This window comes from Castor canadensis, chromosome 1 (genome assembly GCF_047511655.1).
Source record: "Castor canadensis chromosome 1, mCasCan1.hap1v2, whole genome shotgun sequence".
NCBI classification, from domain to species: Eukaryota; Metazoa; Chordata; class Mammalia; order Rodentia; family Castoridae; genus Castor; species Castor canadensis.
This window is the reverse complement of record NC_133386.1, coordinates 27,342,876-27,360,268: the sequence shown is the minus strand read 5'-3', so window position 1 is coordinate 27,360,268 and position 17,393 is coordinate 27,342,876. Positions and strand designations below refer to the sequence as shown.

Below are 17,393 nucleotides of genomic sequence, written 5' to 3'. Positions count from 1 at the left end.
GAAATCTGTGGACAGATTTAGAGGGACAGTATTTGATGATGAGTCAAAGAAAATGGGGCTCATCCTTGCTCTGACACTCACCAGCTGTGTGTGCTCCTAACAGTCACTATATATCTCTGAGCTTATGTCTCATCCACAAATAAAATATGTTCTGTCTGCCCAGTCTAGATAGTGAGCACCTAACTTGTCTGTCTCACTGGATTGTATGACAAGACCAAATGCAGTAAGTTTATGAAACTGCCCAAAGTACTTAGAGGCCATATACAATCAGAGGTACCAATCACATCAGAGCAAACAATTCCAGATCTAGACACATTGTACACCAGTGTTTCTCCTGAGCAGGGGCGAGAAGGTGAGCAAACGTCAATCAAACAACCTGTCCCAAAGATCAGATAAATTCTACCACAGTTTAAAAGCAATCGTGAATGACATTCCAGACGTCTCCTCTCCTATTACTTTTATTTTGTGTTTAAAAAAATACATCTTGCAGGGAAAAGTCTACTGTAAGTAGATGTATTCTGGGCACTGAGTGCAGATGAGTGATGTGTTACAGTGCTGCATTTGACACAGGTTCTGAAGGCAAATCACCAGCTAGTTCTTTCAGCAACCCCTAACTGAACAATATTACTCGTTGCACATGTTTCTTTTTAACTGTATTATTAAGAAGTTACAGGTATAATGATTTTCTTTGCAGTAAGTCACACTTCACCCATAAATTTCATTGATAATGTCAAAGATGCATTCTAAAAGGACCCAAAAGAGGACAATGGGTCGGACTGGCACACAGAATAACCTCCACAGAAAGGCTATTATATTAATAATAAGCAGGAAGGAGAATTCTGGAAGGCTTGCCCTTCTTATGCTGTGCACAGAGGCATGCAGACTCCTAGGTCTGTGGGGAGTGCTACAGTCAGAGACGATGGCAGGTGTCAACTTTGCGATAGGATCATAGGGTGGCATCTTTCATTCCCTGAGTAGTATACATTTTCCTCTCCTTTAGACAAAATGGTAATAGGAGGATAGAAAAGGGGGTGGTTATGTTTAAAGAGAATTAGGAAGGAACACAAGGACACGATTATATTTAGTCTATAGAAGACATAGTATTGTTAACCAATGATAAAGAAAATTCCAGTCTCCAGTCCTTTCCATAATGTCAGAGTCTACAATTGGGAAGCCAACTCCTGCCAACTCATTCGGTGATCTGGTTTGTCAACTCAAGATCTTCAGAGAAAATCCCCATCACGCTATATTATGTGTATCCTTTATCTGCTCCTCTCCCAAATTGTCTCTTGACTTCCCCAAGTTGAGCTGAAACCATGTTGAACAGGGGAGAGGACAAAAATGCTAATTAAAAAAAAAATTGCTGATTCTAAATGACAGTTGAAGCAAACTCAGAAACTTTCATTACGTGTGTACTTTGTACCACAAAGGGGTACTATTTAAAGTGCTGAAAAGAATCCAGTAAAAATCCATTGTTATGTCACAGTGAAATCCCCTTTGTACAATTAATATATGCTAATAAAAAGAGAGAAGAAATCAATTGTGAAACTAAGAGTCATAAACCTTTGGAAAAATAAACATTTTTATTTCAATTATGACTCAACCTAAAACTAAATTCATCTTAGTTATTTGCCTTGGGAGGGGAGGTAAATCTTTAAGGGAAGGAAGTAGTGGTGTAAGATTGAAAAAAAAGAGAAATATGTTTTTATGTGTTTCAGCACATTCTGGAATCTGAGCAGATTCATCCAGTACAGGTAAGAATTTAATTTAAAAGATTTGTATAAAGATTACCTTCATGTCCTAATTTACTACAAGCTTGTATCAATTTCAACATTTCCAGCATGGACAACATCACTCTTTTCAAAACTATAAGCCTTTGCTTCAAAGGGATCTAAACGGATACCAGAGGACAGACTTAGTGTCCAACTCCACCAGTGTCCAGCTGTCTTTCTCTGTGCAGAATACACTTTCCTCTCCTTCTGACAAAATGGTAATATGAGGCTAGAAATGGTGGAGGGGGGAGGGTAAAAACAATCAGAAAGGAAAGCAAAGGCATTATTTTATTCAGTCTACAGACAATGCTGTAAAAGGAAATTGGGTCCCCTAAGCATCTGCAGACAACGGATACCATGGAACTGCTTGAGGAAGCAACTGAGATAATTCCCAAGGTTCGTTCGGCCATGTTGTAGTATGTCAGAATTAGGGAATTCACTTTTATGGCTGAATAATATTCCCTTGTGTGTATGTACTGCATTTTATCTACCAATTGCTCTGTTTGTCATGGACACTTTGGGCCACTTCCACCTGGGGTGTGAATAATGTTGCTATAAACATGGGTGTGCAAGTCTCTCTTTCGTATCTTCCATTTATTCTTTGGTGTCTATACCAGAAGCAGAATTGATGAGTCATATGGTAATCCTATTTTTAATGTTTTAAGGATCTGCCATATCATTACAAATTGCTGATTTTTTTCAGGGCTAATTTACTGATGGTGTTCTGCGTTTTGGTTTGTGCACAAAATATTTCTAATGTCATTTCCTAGTGACAAGGTCATCAGATGCCAATGTACTAAATAACAGATTCACTGAGGCAGAGGAAGGGTTTCAGCCATCAGATAGGTATGCAGTATATCCAGCAAGGTAGAGAGGGAGTGAGCATGTAGTCAGCTTGCTGTAGAGAACAGTTTATTAAGGAAAATCCTATCTGTAAAGTAACTTTTCAGGCAATACCTTAGAAGACAAAATACAACCAAATTTCTGGAATAAGAAATAATCTTACATAATCACTATATTTCAATACTAGCTGATAATGCACATCAAACCCTACAGAAACATTTCTTTTGCAATGAATAAAATGGGGGAGGAGTTGATTTAAGTGTAGAGAGAAAAATTCAAATACATCTGTGCTTTCTAACTACAGCTGGAATATGAGGAGGAAAAATTCTGTAAGTTATCCTGATGGAGCTAGAGAACAATAAAGAATAAAGCAATCTTTTTCTTGAGATGTTTCAAGTTCATAAAAAGTATAAAAATTAGTAAACACCCCACATATCTACCACCTTGACTTAGAAATATTACATTACAGAAGTGGTTGAAGACTCCTGTTTTCTCCTCCAATTCCATCCCATTCCTATCCCCGAAAGAGATAACCATTCTGAATGTTGTCTAACTCCATCCACACTCTATCCTTTCCCAATGCCAAGTGTTCATGGCAGCATTGTCTTGCCTGTGATTACATTTTGTTTGCATTTGGTATGTAATTTGGTTTTCCCTCAATATTGTTTGAGATAAACTGATATAACATGGAGAGATCTTGTTCAATCATTTTAAGTGCTCTACCATAATTCATTAAATGACTACCAGAAGGTATTTATGCACTCTCCTAATAGCTATTTACCACTTCCTTCCAGGGAAGGGGGTTATTACAAACAATGTTGCATAAACCTTCTTGATTATAATTTCTTATGCATGTGAGACTTTTTTTTTTAACGGTACATCATCTCTAAGGTCAAAGTTGCTTACCCTCAGTGATATGCTCACTAGATATCACTGATCACTGGATATTGACAAAGTGCTCTTCAAAAGGGAGTACCAGTACACTTTCCACCAGCAGTAGGTACAGTTTCCATTCTTCACAGCCTTGCTATCTACTTTACAAGAAATGTATTAATTTAGCTGGTTTTGCTTTTTTATTAATAAGCAACATTGTAGATGGTGTGTGTATGTGGAGGGGGTGATCCACAATGAACAGAAGGAGTTAGAGAAGGGAGTGGGAGGAAGGACCACAAGAATTAAAGCTGATAAAGGAATTTCTGCTGATAGGAGACATGGCTGTTGGGGCTCAGAAAATGATACCCTAAAGTGTGGCGCTTTGACACACTGAGCACTTTGAACTAACAGGCAGTCTCAGAACTGAAGTCTCTCTGACCTTCTCTTGCCCTTGTCTCTCTCTTATCTATATGAGGGCCAGATTCCCTCAAAAATTAACTGGAAGGCAGAAAGACTAGAATTGACCACAGGCCACATTCAGAGCCCAGATGAACTTTATTCCAGGCGATTGTCTGTTCCTGGGGCCCACTTATCTCCTCTAAAAATCATTTACTTTTCAGGCTGGGGGTGTCGATCAATAATAGAGCATTTGCCTAGCATGCATGAGGGCCTGGGTTCATCACCCAGAGTTCCTGTCACCACCATAAAAGAAAAAAAAAGTGCCTGTAGTCTCCTCTAAAATGTCACACTTCCCTCCTCTGTGAGTTTCAGCCTTCTGTTCTGCTCATCTTTGAGTTTTTAGACTTTGAGGGACTCCTCTGTGCTTGCATGTTAATACATTAGTGTGCCTCTTCTCCTGTCAATCTGTCTGTTGTCTGTTTCTGCAGACTGGATTATCAAACTGTCAGAGGATGGAAGGGGAGATCTCACCTCTCATCTCACATGTTTCAAGCGTCCATACCACAGCTCACTGGGCAGAAGAGTCCCGACTTCCTTTCCCATTTGCTGAGCAATCCCAAGTGGAAATCAGACCACTTTTAAATGTATGAATTAAATCAGAAATTTGCTGCTAGCATTTATCATTTTTAAGCAAATGTAAATCTCAGCATAGAATCTATCTTGATAAACATTAATAGGTGCATGAGAGTTCTTATGATATTTATTTAAAGAACATCATGAAAAATGTGTTATAATACTAAAGAGAAAAGAAAGTAATATGATTTTTTATAAAAAAGTTAAAATATTTTTTACTAGAATGAAATAGTACTTATAATTTAAAACAACAGATACAAATTTTATTGCAAATACATGATACGATTAGATTCTAAATATCCTTTCAAATAGCAAATCAGGTGTGATTAATTGAAACTACAGAACCCGCGGATAGAGGTGAACTGTGGTAGACAATCAGTAAAGCTCAGGGATGGAGGAGAACTGGCTTTGGAGTGAGGCAGACCCGGTTCTAAATCTCCCTAACTCTGCTGCCTTGGTCAAATGACTGAATGTGTTTGAGCCTCAATTTACAATTCTACAAAATGGTGTTAGAATATACACCATCTAAAGCTGTACTAAAAATTAAATATGAGCTGGAGATGTAGCTTAGTGGTAAAGCACTGTGCTTCTTTATCTCATGCATAAAGCTGTAGTGGTAGACCACCCGCCTTGCATGCACAAGACAGTGGGTTTGATCCCCAGCACTACAAAAGAAAAAAATAACAATGTATAAATGTATGCAGATCAAGCATAAAATACCTAGCATACAGTAAGTGCTCAATAAGATGCAGTTACTATGCACAAGTTAAATAACAGGAATTTAGATATCAATAGTCTTTCTAAAGAGTTACTTTATATTTCAGTAAAAGTGCTACACCTATACAAAGGCTGGCTAAAATCAATTAAACCAGTTTCTTTGCCCCATATAGATTTCTGGTAAGATTAGCTTTATTTCTTTATCTAAAATGTAATTATGATTCATGAAAAAATTCTCTAGGAAAGAAAGGCCAAAAATTTAAATAGCCAGATGCTAATAGGACAAGAATGAACATTGTGTAGGGTTAAAAGTCTCCAACACAGAAGTGCCTTCTTAAACTTAATCCAAATCAAAATGAAGAGAACTAAAATAAATAAAATAATCTCACTTTTCATCAACTGCTAAAACGTTGCAAATATAGGAATCAAAAGTTTTCATTTTATGTACAATTACAAAATTTTATCATGCAACAATTAGAAAGTCTGGAGGAAAATTAAATTGTGGTTTCTTAAAGTCTTTAGGTTAGAGAAAAACAAAACAGATTTAAACTGAGCAGAGGCAAATGTCTTAGAATATTCTATAAAGGAATATGTCTATCAACCCTCGGCCCAATGCCTGGATTGTAGCAAATGTGTTTGTTCAATGAAACTCTGCCACACATGCTTTAGAAACTCGAGATAAAAGAATGACGGAGGCGGGTAATTAAACTATGATATATTTATAAATGTCACAATGCACCCCCAGAACAACAATAATTTTAAAAATAAATAAATACTATATGGAAAAGGCTTAAAACATTTTAAAAAAAGTAAAATGTTACTTAACAGTATTTTTGCAAAGATTTTGGATTGGAGATCTTCAGGTAACAATTGCTAAGGCATTAGAAGCACGTCCTCGATTCTAGGGCTCCATGTCTCAAGGTTGGCTTTGATTTGGGAATTCAAAGACAGAGATGAGAAAAGGTCACATAAAGATAAGCTGGAAGTCACACAAAGGAAATGAGTGATACTAGGCCCAGCATGGGTTTTACAAAACTATGAGATGCATTTCAAAGAATCACACAGTATAAATCACCTGGCCTTGCAAATGAATTTTAGACAACTTTGTAGGGTGAAGGAAATGCCTTCACATAAGGTATATCCCCGGTTAATGGAGAGAATGACATTGGGGCAGGTTGAATTTTGTAGACAAAATACAGTAAGTTTTTATTCTCCAACATTTTTGGGTGGCAGAAATGCCTTATTATCAGGTAAATTCCTATTAACAGGGAGAATGGCATTGGGTCAGGTTGAATTTTGTAGGCAAAACACAGTTTTTATTTGCCCTCTACCATCTTAATTGAAACGTTTCTCCAATGAACAAGGATAGCAACTGTCTGGGGAAGCTCAGAATTTTTCCTACTCAGAGCACTTTCAGTAGGAAGCATACTTTAGTTGGAGCTAAGAAGTCACAACAAAGCCCCAAACATTCAGGTGCAAGGCCTGACATATCTTCTGCAATCGCCTTTTCCTTCTCCCAGGTATGCACTGATTCCTTTCTATTAACATAGTCTCTTAGAAGACAACTCAAGTGGAACTCAGAACTCAAAGTTTTCCTTACATGTGTGTCATTACAATTCTACAGTGAATTCTAGATGGACCTCACCTCTTAACCAGCCCTTGGTGCCTAGTGATCACAATGACACAAACATCTTTCCACAAACATAGCTACTTCAGATGTTTGGGGTAATGGATCGGTTTCCCAGAACACTGGTGCTGAAATCAATGCTTAGTACCTTGAGGGACTGCAGAGAGTCTGAGTTGGTGTCACAGTAGAGAATGATATTGTTGGCCATGCTGAAGCTTTCTCTCACCCCAAGATGGTAAAACAAGGACGGCTGCCGGAAGGCATCACTCATCTCTACCACAGCAATATCTGCAAGCAGAAAACAAAGTCCCAAGAGATGACACTTAAATCATGCCCAACAAGCATGTTTGGTTGCAATAACTTAGTATTCAAAAGAGGAAATGAGAAAATGAAGGGATTTTCCCCCCGTTATTTAACAGTAAACTTTGAATTTGCAGTCTACTGGAAGTGGTTTTATAAAATTCAACAAACCTGCATTTTTTTAAACAAGAAGGAAATCATGTAATCATTGCAAGCTAAAAGTAGGAGCTAATGCTCTCTGTTAAATGTCAACATTAAAACAAATGGACTAAGATTAAGAATATAAAAATCTTAAAAAAAGAAAAAAAAAAACCCAAGCATATCCATAGGCTAGGTGCAGTGCCTCACACCCTGTAGTCCCACCTACTTAAGAAGTGCAAGTAGGTGGTTTGTGGTCTAGACCAGTTGAGATATCAATGCAACACCTAGTCAAAAAAATAACGGAAGCAAAAAGGGCTGGGGGCATGGCTCAAGTGGTAGAGTCCCTGCCTAGCAAGACTGAGGCCCTGAGTTCAAACCCTATTACTACCCCACCAAAACAAAGCAGACCCACAGAAAATAGCAGTAATAAATGTAAAATGAGATTTTTTTTAAAAAAAGAAAATGTAAGTTTATTAGTTAATCCAGAGCTGGGTTTTATAATTAATTAATTAATAGGTAGTAAGTTCTTGACGATAATAATTATGGGGCAAAGTGTAGAAAATAATGACAAAGAAGAGAAATATAAACACAGATACACATTCTTTCAAAGTGTAGAAGTGACTGATATTCAGCTGATACAAACCTGATATCAGAATTTGACAATTTCATTCTGGCAAAAATGAAATTCAGATTACTCTTAAACTCATCTATAGGTATAGATAAAAATTTGAAAGAAAAACTAACAAAATGTATGAAGTGTTATTCTATGAGAACCCTAGATCCTAGGTTTTAAATTTATTTGGGGAATGCAAGGATGGCTCAGTGAAACAACCATGAGCATTTCCATCATGCTCCAAGAACATTAACTAAAATATAAAATCCATTTTTCATTAAAAAGAATCAAAGTGGGTTGGGAGTGTAGTTCCCTGTTAGAGAGTATACTTAGCATGCATGGGACTTGAATCCTTGAATTTGATCCCTAGCACCACAAAAATGGTGGGGGGGCACAATGGCTCAAATTTATAATCCTAGGTACTTGGGAGACAGAGATTTGGGAATGATTTGAGACTCACCCATGCAAAAAAAAAAAAAATTCTCAAGACCCCATCTCAACCAATAAAAGCTGGATGTGATGGTGTATATCTGTAATCCCATCTACCCAGGAGGCATAGAGGATGGTGGTCCAGACTTACTCAGGCATAAAGCAAGATCCTTTCTCAAAAACAGCCAAAGCGAACAGAGTTGGGGGCATGGCTCAAATGGTACAGTGCCTGCCCAGCAAGTACAAGGCCCTGGGGTCCATCTCCAGTATTGAAGAAAAAAACAACAAAACAGGGAGTATGTGCACATTTCATAACAAGTGCCAACTTTGTACTTACAGGTATGCCCATGAAAATAATGAACAAAAGTCTGTCAACTACTCCCACAACTATATAATGGCTTATATTTTCCAATTTGGTAAGATCTTTAGAAAATAAAGAGGTGTAATTCTAAAACACAAAATAGACAGTTATCATTACTTGCAGATGTTATGGTTGTCAGCCCAAAACAAAACAAAACAAAAACCCTTTCCAATAGAATTAACTGAATAACTGCTGGAAATAATAGTGAGGTGTCAAGATGCAAAATTATTGTGATGAAACAAAGAACTTCCTTTATGATCATGACAAGCATTTGGAAAATAAATGACAAAACAGAACCCATTCACAATTATAATGAAAATGTTAAACATATAACAAACTTGCTAGAGATATGTGCAATAATGTGTAAATAAACAGGAAAAACAACCTTTATCTCACTTCTAATAAGAGTGCATCAAACTGACTATAAAGTGCCAATTTCTTTGCCTACCAAGTGGACAAAGGCATTTAAAAATTGCCAATGAAAATGCACAGAAACGAGACTCATGCTGTGGGGAAGTCTAAATAGACAATCTATACCCTTAAAGTTATGCACACGCTTTAACTCAATAAATCCATCCTTTGGAATTTAGCCTGAGAAAATTCTTACAGATGTCAGCAGTTACCTGTATGTGCACAGAAATATTATTTTTACAATAAAACAATTGAAAATATCCATATGTCCACCAGTAGGAGAATGGTCACACATATATGTGTATATGTGTATGCATATATAATAACACGTATATACAATATACACACGTAATATTCATTTTCAGCAAAGGCATATCATGTAACCCCAAAACCTTAAGGTAGAATACTTAGAAACAGGAGAAATTCAAGTTATTAAGTAAAAAATGTTATAATGTATACATTATAATTTATAGCACATCTACAAAAATATAATGTGCTCGTATTCGTGTAATAGTCTTATGAATACATTCATGTAAATTTTAAAAATATGAAAACATATACCAAAACATAAATCGTGGTAATTGCTGTGTTATTTTACTTCCTTGTGCTTCCTTTTACACAATTTTTATTATAAAATTTATTCTTTTTATAATTTAGAAAACCAAGGCTAGGGGAGTGACTCAAGTGATAGAGCCTGGCAAGCATGGGGCTCTGTGTTCATATACAACACCACACACACACTCACACACTAACTCACTCACACACAGGCAGACACACAGTCACTCACACGGTCTCACACACTCACACACCTCACACACACTATCATACTCCCACACACACACTGACACACACTCACATGCTCACACTCTCACACTTCACACACTCACACACACTCACACACACTCACACACTAAGACACAGACACACACCAACACAAACACACATACACACTTTCACACACTCACTCTCACACACACACAGTCACACACTCATACTCACACACCTCACACACTCATATTCATACACACTCACATGTATATACTCACACACACACTCACATACACACTCACACACATTCACACACACACTCACACACAAAACTAAGACAGGCACACACTCTCACACACCAACACACACTCACACTCACTCACACACATTCACACACATATACACACTCACACACCACATTCACTACTCACACATTAAGACACAGCCAGACACTCACACACCAACACAAACACACACACACACACTAAGACACAGGCACACTCACACACTAACACACATACGAGCGCACATGCACACTAAGACAGTCACACTCACACACCAACACATTGACGAGCACACACTTGCTCACACTCACACCACACACACTCACTGATGCACACTCATTCTCACACTCATACTCACACACTCACTCACATACACTCACACACTAAGACACACACACCCCCACTCACACACTAAGGCATACATTCTCATGCTCGCGTGCACACGCACACACACTCACACTCTCACAGGCACACTCACACCCACTCCTCACACAAACCCCAGAAACCTATCAATACATAAAAAGAATATTTGAGACCTATGTGACAATGTAAACATTGTCCAACATACAAGACTAACGCATTTTTTCCACACTAGGGATGCAATCCAGGTCCTAGGACACGCTAGACGAGTGCGTTACTGCTGAGCCTACCCTCAACCCCCAAATAATGCATTCACAAGAAGCTATTGGATACACAGTCCGACTTACCTAATGAATTTGAAATTGGAATTTTCATTCAGAGAAAGAGAAATAAATCCAATGCAATGGAGGGGAAAGCCATAGACGATTTACTGATGTACGAAAAGGGAAGACAGATCAAAGAAGCTTCAAAAAGTTTTGTTTCCTTTTGTTTCAAGGATAAAAATGACTTAAGGACTCTTTAATGTAAACAAAGACTATTCTTTTGAGGTGCTTAACTTTCTACATCACAAATCAACACATGAAATAAATGAGTCATTGCATACCTCCTACATTGCCATCTGCCTCCTGCCCCCACACTGCTTCCGCCTCCCCCAGGTGCCAGCACTCAACAGTCAATCACACAGCTTTAAAATCCACAGATAGCCAAGAGTGAGGCTGAGAGAAGTCAAATAAAACACTGGCTGATGAAAAGTAAGAAATATGCAAGAAAACCAACAGTTAAGTGGAGATAATAAAGGAGGAGGAGGAGGGGAATTTCTCCAGAGAAGTGATAACAACAATAATAATAAACTACAGAAGGTTTTCAGGTTAAGAAAGAAACTAGATATTTAAAAACAGCACAAGCAAAATATGGTATATTCATTAGATCTGAATATTGAAGAAAATACAGATCAATTTTGGGGCATAATAAAAAGTACTTAATATGTCCAATTTTAAAATACAGTAATACGGTTAGTAACTCAGACTTAAACTTTTCTACTTTAAATTCAGATGAGTGGTTGTTTTAAGGCATTATTATTTTTTTCTAAATTATTTTTTAATTGCCTTAGAGAAAAATTCACTTTCTTTGTGTCTGGGATTCAGCTTAGTGGATTCTGAGAAATGTATACCCCACCACAGGCATGATACTGAACAGTCCCTTCCTCCCAACATTTTCATGCTTTCCTTCTGACATCAGGGGTCCAACCCAAACTCAACCCTGCAACCACCGATCTGTTTACTGTCTCTGTAGTTTCGCCTTTTCCAGAATGCCACGGAAATGGATCATACAGCAAGTAGCCTTTTGGGTTCGGTTTCTTGCCAAAATGCATGTGAGATTCATCCACAGCTGTCCACTCACAGGTGAAGGACATTTGGGTTGTCTCCACGATGGGGAATTTTGAGTGAAGTGGCTACTGATATACAAGTCTTTGTATAGATCTCTGCTTTTATTTGTCTTGGGTAAATACTTAGGAGTATTACTCCTAGGGATTATTGGGTCATATGGTAAGAACGTGTTAATGAGAAAATGCCAAACTTTTTCCTGAAGCAACTAGAATATTTTGCTTCCCACCAGCCATGTATGAGAGGTTCCAGTTTTCCACCATCCTTTTAGCACTTGATATTGGAGGGTTTTGTCTTAAGCCAGCCTAACAAGTAGATAGAATTATCTTACCACAGCTTTGATCTGTGTTTCCTTAATGACTAACGGGGCTGAGCATCTTTTTGTGTGATTATTTACTGATTATTCTTTGGTGAAAGTTCATAGCTTTTGTCCATTTTTTTAATTGCTAAATTAATTTTATTGTTGAAGTTTACATGTTCTCTGGATATTGTTCCTCTGTTAGGTTTATGATTTGCAAATACTTTCTCCCAGTTTGTGACTTGTCTTTTTCTTCTCTGACCAGTGTCTTTAGAAGTTCAGAAGTTTTTAATTTTAATAAAGTGCAGTTTGTCAATTTTTTTTTCATTTACGGTTTGTGCTTTAGGTATGGGATCAAAAAAGTCTTTGCTTAACCCAAAGTTACACAAGTTTTTTCCTAGAAGTTTTAAAGTGTAACGTTTTACATTTAGGTCTCTGGCCCATTCAGAGTTGATTTTTTTTTGTATGGTGTAAAATATATGTCAAGGGTCATTGAACTGCTTCTACATTTTGAAAATATTTATTGGCTACATTTTTGAATCTATTTCTGGATTCTCTGCTCTATTTCACCAATCTATATGTCTACCTTTTCTAATGCAACAAAAATATTTTGACAGCTAGAGTTTTATGGCAAGTATTGAAACCTACCATAAGGCCAAGTAAGGTCAACTTACCATGCAGGTCAAATCCTCCAACTCAATTCTACTTTCAAAATTGTTTTTGGCTATTTTAGTTGTTGTGTTAGTCAGCTTTTTATTACTGTGACAAAATATCTGAGATAAATCAACTTATAAAGAGGAAAGATTTATTTTGACTCATGGTTTCAGTCCATAGTCACCTGGTACCATTGCCTTCGGGTCTGTGGTAAGGCAGCACATCCTGCCAGGGAAGCACATGAAGGAGTAAAGCTGCTTACTACACAGCAACCAGCAAGCATGGAGAGAGAGAGAGAGAGAGATTGGGCAGGATCCTATTATCTTCTTCATGGGCACACCCCCAACCTAACTTCCTAACTTCCTTCTACTAATCCCATCTCCTAAAAGCTCCACTACGTCTCAGCAGTATCATAGGCTGGTATCCAAGCCTTTGGGGGATATTTAAGACACAAACTACAGCAGTTCTATTTGCTTTCCTGTATAAGTTTTACAATCCTTTGTGGCTATAACCATTAGTTGACAGCTATTAAAAAAAAATTCTCCTGCTATTCTGATTGGGATTGTGGTCACTTTAGGGAAAACTACAATTTTAGCAATACTGAGCCTTTCAATCAATTCATGAATGGGGCATAGCTCTTTATTTAGGTTTTCTTTAAGATATTTCATCAGCATTTGTAATTTCAACATACATATAGATAAAAATATATCTAAAGGATTCGATTTTTGGTGGTATTTTAGAGATAGTCTGTTAATATTTTCTAATCCTTATTGTCCATTGCGAATATAAAAATGATTTTCTTTTTTTGTACATTCAGGGTTTTCTATGTGGTGAATTATGTCATCTACAACTAAAAGTCATTTTGTTTCTTCCTTTCCTATATGTATGCCTTTTATATTTTTTGTTAGCGTTTGCCTTGCTATACCAGCTAGGACTTCCACTAACAAATCACCTTTTTAACAATCATCTTCATCACCTAACTAAAGAAAATATTCTCCCATGGCTGCCTTTTGACTTTGATGGGTACCTTCTCAGAATTAAAATAGACAGATGAAAACGGCTTCCTGTGAAAAGATCTTAAGACACGTCAAAAATCCAAAATATAATGTGATTATATTAAATTAAACAAACACCTGATATTCAACAAAGTTTTTGAGACAAGGTCTCACTCTACAGCCCAGGCTAGCCTGGAACTCACAAACCTCCTGCCTCTGCCTCCTGAGTGCTGGGGTTACAGGTGTGTACCACTGTGCCCATCTATCACAATTCTTGAATCCTATTTGCAGGAGGTGTGGTTTATCCATTTTATTTTACATATTCAGTACTTACTGTATATCAGTTACTAGATGCTTTTCAAATATGAACTCACTTCATCTTCAAGATTACCCCTTTGTGATTAAGAGATTACCCCTTTGTGCTAGGTAATATTATTATTCCATGGTACTGAAACAGAGAAGGTATCAGACCAGCTAGAAAGTGGTGGCACCAGGATTCAAACCCAGGAGTCTGGCTCCAGAGTCCATGCTCTGTTCTTCACTGAGCTCCACCCTGCACTTTCGGGAGACAGAAGTTCACAAGCTCAGAACACAAATAAGAGGTCAAAGTAGATCTAGGGACCAAAGCATACTATTCCTGCCATGAGTTTCATAATCAAATGCACTTAGTCATTGTTTTGTGGTACTACTGTGAGTAAAACTGCCACATTTAAAAGTCTAAAACAAAGCTAGTCATTTCAAGTACAAAGATACAAAAGCTCTGACATTTTTACCTTTTGTTTCCTTGTTCCAACTAAGTTAATGTTAAATGGAGCATAAAATTAGGTTTACTGGGGATTTATTAAAACATAATAAGGTTTAAGGCAATATCATAAATCTGTTGAGCCTAATTGCGTTTTGATCATTGAATAGCATGGGTCATTGTCTGTGAGGTTTTTTTTTTTTTTTGAGTTTTTCCTTCAGAACACAGTATCCTTCAGAACACAGTATCTCATGTGAATTGCTGCTGCTTATGAAAAAAGAGTTGAAGGAAAACATTAATCTTTGATTACTCCTAATCTCTTCAATGGTTTTTCTTAAGTATCAAATTACCCATGACAAAGCAAGAGGCCAAGTGTCAATGTGGCTTGTACTACATAGTCTACAAGATGCTCACTGCAATCTGCCATGATCAGTGACAGCTTCCCAAGTTATCATCTAGAACTATCCTATCTCACCACAATGGACAAATTCCCAAGACAATAAATTAATACCCATTTAATTTGACAAGCATCCTGAATGCCTAGTATACACAAGACTTGCTATGAAAATTAAAAGGAGAAAATGAGACATGGTTTTGTCACTCTCTTGGGGGTCAAAAACACAAGTGTTTATACTAATACAAGGCAGAAAGTGGCTGGCACTGTGGAAGAATAGAAGAGACAAGTCAGTACTGTTTAGACGGATGAAGCTGAGTATGTGTATTGGGCAATGGCTGGATGCAGAGGTGGACAATGGAGCCCCATAGGGAGTGGACAAAACACAGCAGGCCTGGACCATCAAAAGCCTTTAAGAGAAGCCAAGGAAAGACAAGATGACTAGGGCATGGTCGTAAGAAATGCAGAAAACCACAGCAGAAACTAAAGCAACCATTCCCAACATATGATCCAAGAGAGGTCCCCCAAAAGAACAGACAATTCCCGAATGCTTGTCCCTTCTTAGATTCTCAAGGAAAATATAACCTGCCTTCCACTGGTTTTCCTATGATGAAATGAAATTTACAACTAAATTACTACATGAAAATTACTGAAAAGTTACTCTGGATCTAAAAGTAGTATCCTAGTAGAGTACTCTGAAGACTTGCTAAGTCAATTTTCTAAAGTCTGGCAGGTATACAACATTGGCAAACTATAAAACTCCCACGGCACAGCTAGGATCATTGGCATTTTCAGGAAGGACAGGAGAACAGTCTGTTGGCATTGCCTTAAATCAACTTGGCAATTCGTACTATCGGCATCACTTAAGTTTCTTGGATGTTGTTTGGTTAACCCTACTGTGTATGATACCTGTTTCTTTCAACAGTGTATTTTGGTGGATTGCCTTATCACTAACCCACTAAATTCTAAAGGATATATACATAGTGATTCTGATGAGGGGTTTTTCTGGTTTGGTTTTTGTTTTGTTTTGCTTTGCAGTTGGGATTGAACATGGCCTCATGAATGCTAGGCAAGTGCTGTACAACTGAACTGAACTGCAGTCATGAATCATTCTTACATTTCTAAAGCAAATGTATATATGATCTCCCCAACCCGACCCTAATGTACTAAGTTGATGATGGTTTATTATTAGACAGTAGTGGTTTGTTGTTGTTGTTGGATTTTACCTGAAAAGTGAGGTCGGATAGGGAGGTGATCAGAGGGATGTGTGGCACTTTCAGAGGTTGACATTAAAAAGGGTTGCATGCCACTGCAGCTACAAAACAAAAGAGAAGAAAAGGAAAGGAGAAGCCTGGAGAAGAGAAAGAGACAAAAGAAAGAAAGGGAGGAAAGAAATTGACAGAAGGAGAGAGCAAAACCAACAAGGCTGTTGGAAGAACTAAGGTCCTCTTGTCCAGGCACCAGCTGCAGGAGCTCAGCCCCTGGTGCTACAACTTCAGAGAATGGGAGGAGGGACGAGGGGACATCATGGGCAATGATCAGCCCAGAATGTCAGGACCTAGAACCACAGTTTAGGATGAAACCCCGCCTCACAAAAGCACAAGAACAAACCTGCCAAGCTGGAAAGGAAGAGTTGCTTGAAGGGCAGTCTGAAAGAGTGGGAGGGGCTATTAAATATTTTTGTAGTGTTCTCTGTCTTGTGCAGAATGTGTAGAGTATGCTCTTGAATTTAGTAAATATTTTAAAAGGTACAGACGCTTTGTTATTGTAGCTAAACAATTCTTAATCATAAAATTTCTGAAATTCTTGTAATTTTTGTCATGTTCATCAGAAGTTGTTTACCAACTTATTTTTGTTTGAATTGTGATTCCCCTCTCCTCACCTTTCTTGCAAAAAGAGAAATGTATTTCTGCTAATGAATTGAGCAAACATCTAATATTTTATATGCCTTTTGAGCTATATAACTTAATATTTGGATACTTGATAATTTGTTTTATTATGTAATTTATAAAATGGTGATATGTATTAATGTTAATTCAACTATATATTTGTACAGTCTAGGAATATGTGGTTATAGTTCCATGGGAGAAATAAATTGCCAGTGTTCACCAGCTTGTAAAAACTTAGTGTGAGAGTTTAGGCATCTAAATGAATAATGGAATACATTTATCATAAAAAAAAACCCAGAAATGATGTTGAAGTCAAATTTATGGAAGCATAAGTAGAAAGCAGCATAAAGAGTTTTGACTTTGGAGTGGCTCAAGTGGTAGAGCACTTATCTAGCAAGTGTGAAGCCCTGAGTTCAAACTGCAGTACTGCCAAAAAAAAAAAAAAAAAAAAGAATTTTGACTTGTTCTTATAATAGATGGATCCATCTATGTTCATGCATTTTAA

At 37.4% G+C, this 17,393-nt stretch overlaps 1 protein-coding gene across 4 annotated transcripts in view; it reads right to left on the bottom strand.

Moving 5' to 3' along the window:
* The window catches only part of Map3k5 (mitogen-activated protein kinase kinase kinase 5), a 205,106-nt gene that overhangs the window by 130,034 nt on the left and 57,679 nt on the right, over positions 1 to 17,393 (bottom strand). For 3 of the 4 annotated variants that reach the window (XM_074073740.1, XM_074073720.1, XM_020180404.2), the window contains one exon: positions 7,013 to 7,152. In XM_074073740.1, the coding sequence (XP_073929841.1) occupies positions 7,013 to 7,152 (140 nt within the window). Of the gene's footprint in view, positions 1 to 7,012; positions 7,153 to 10,878; positions 10,922 to 17,393 lie in introns of those variants that run through there. The other variant, XM_074073732.1, reaches the window with a different exon arrangement.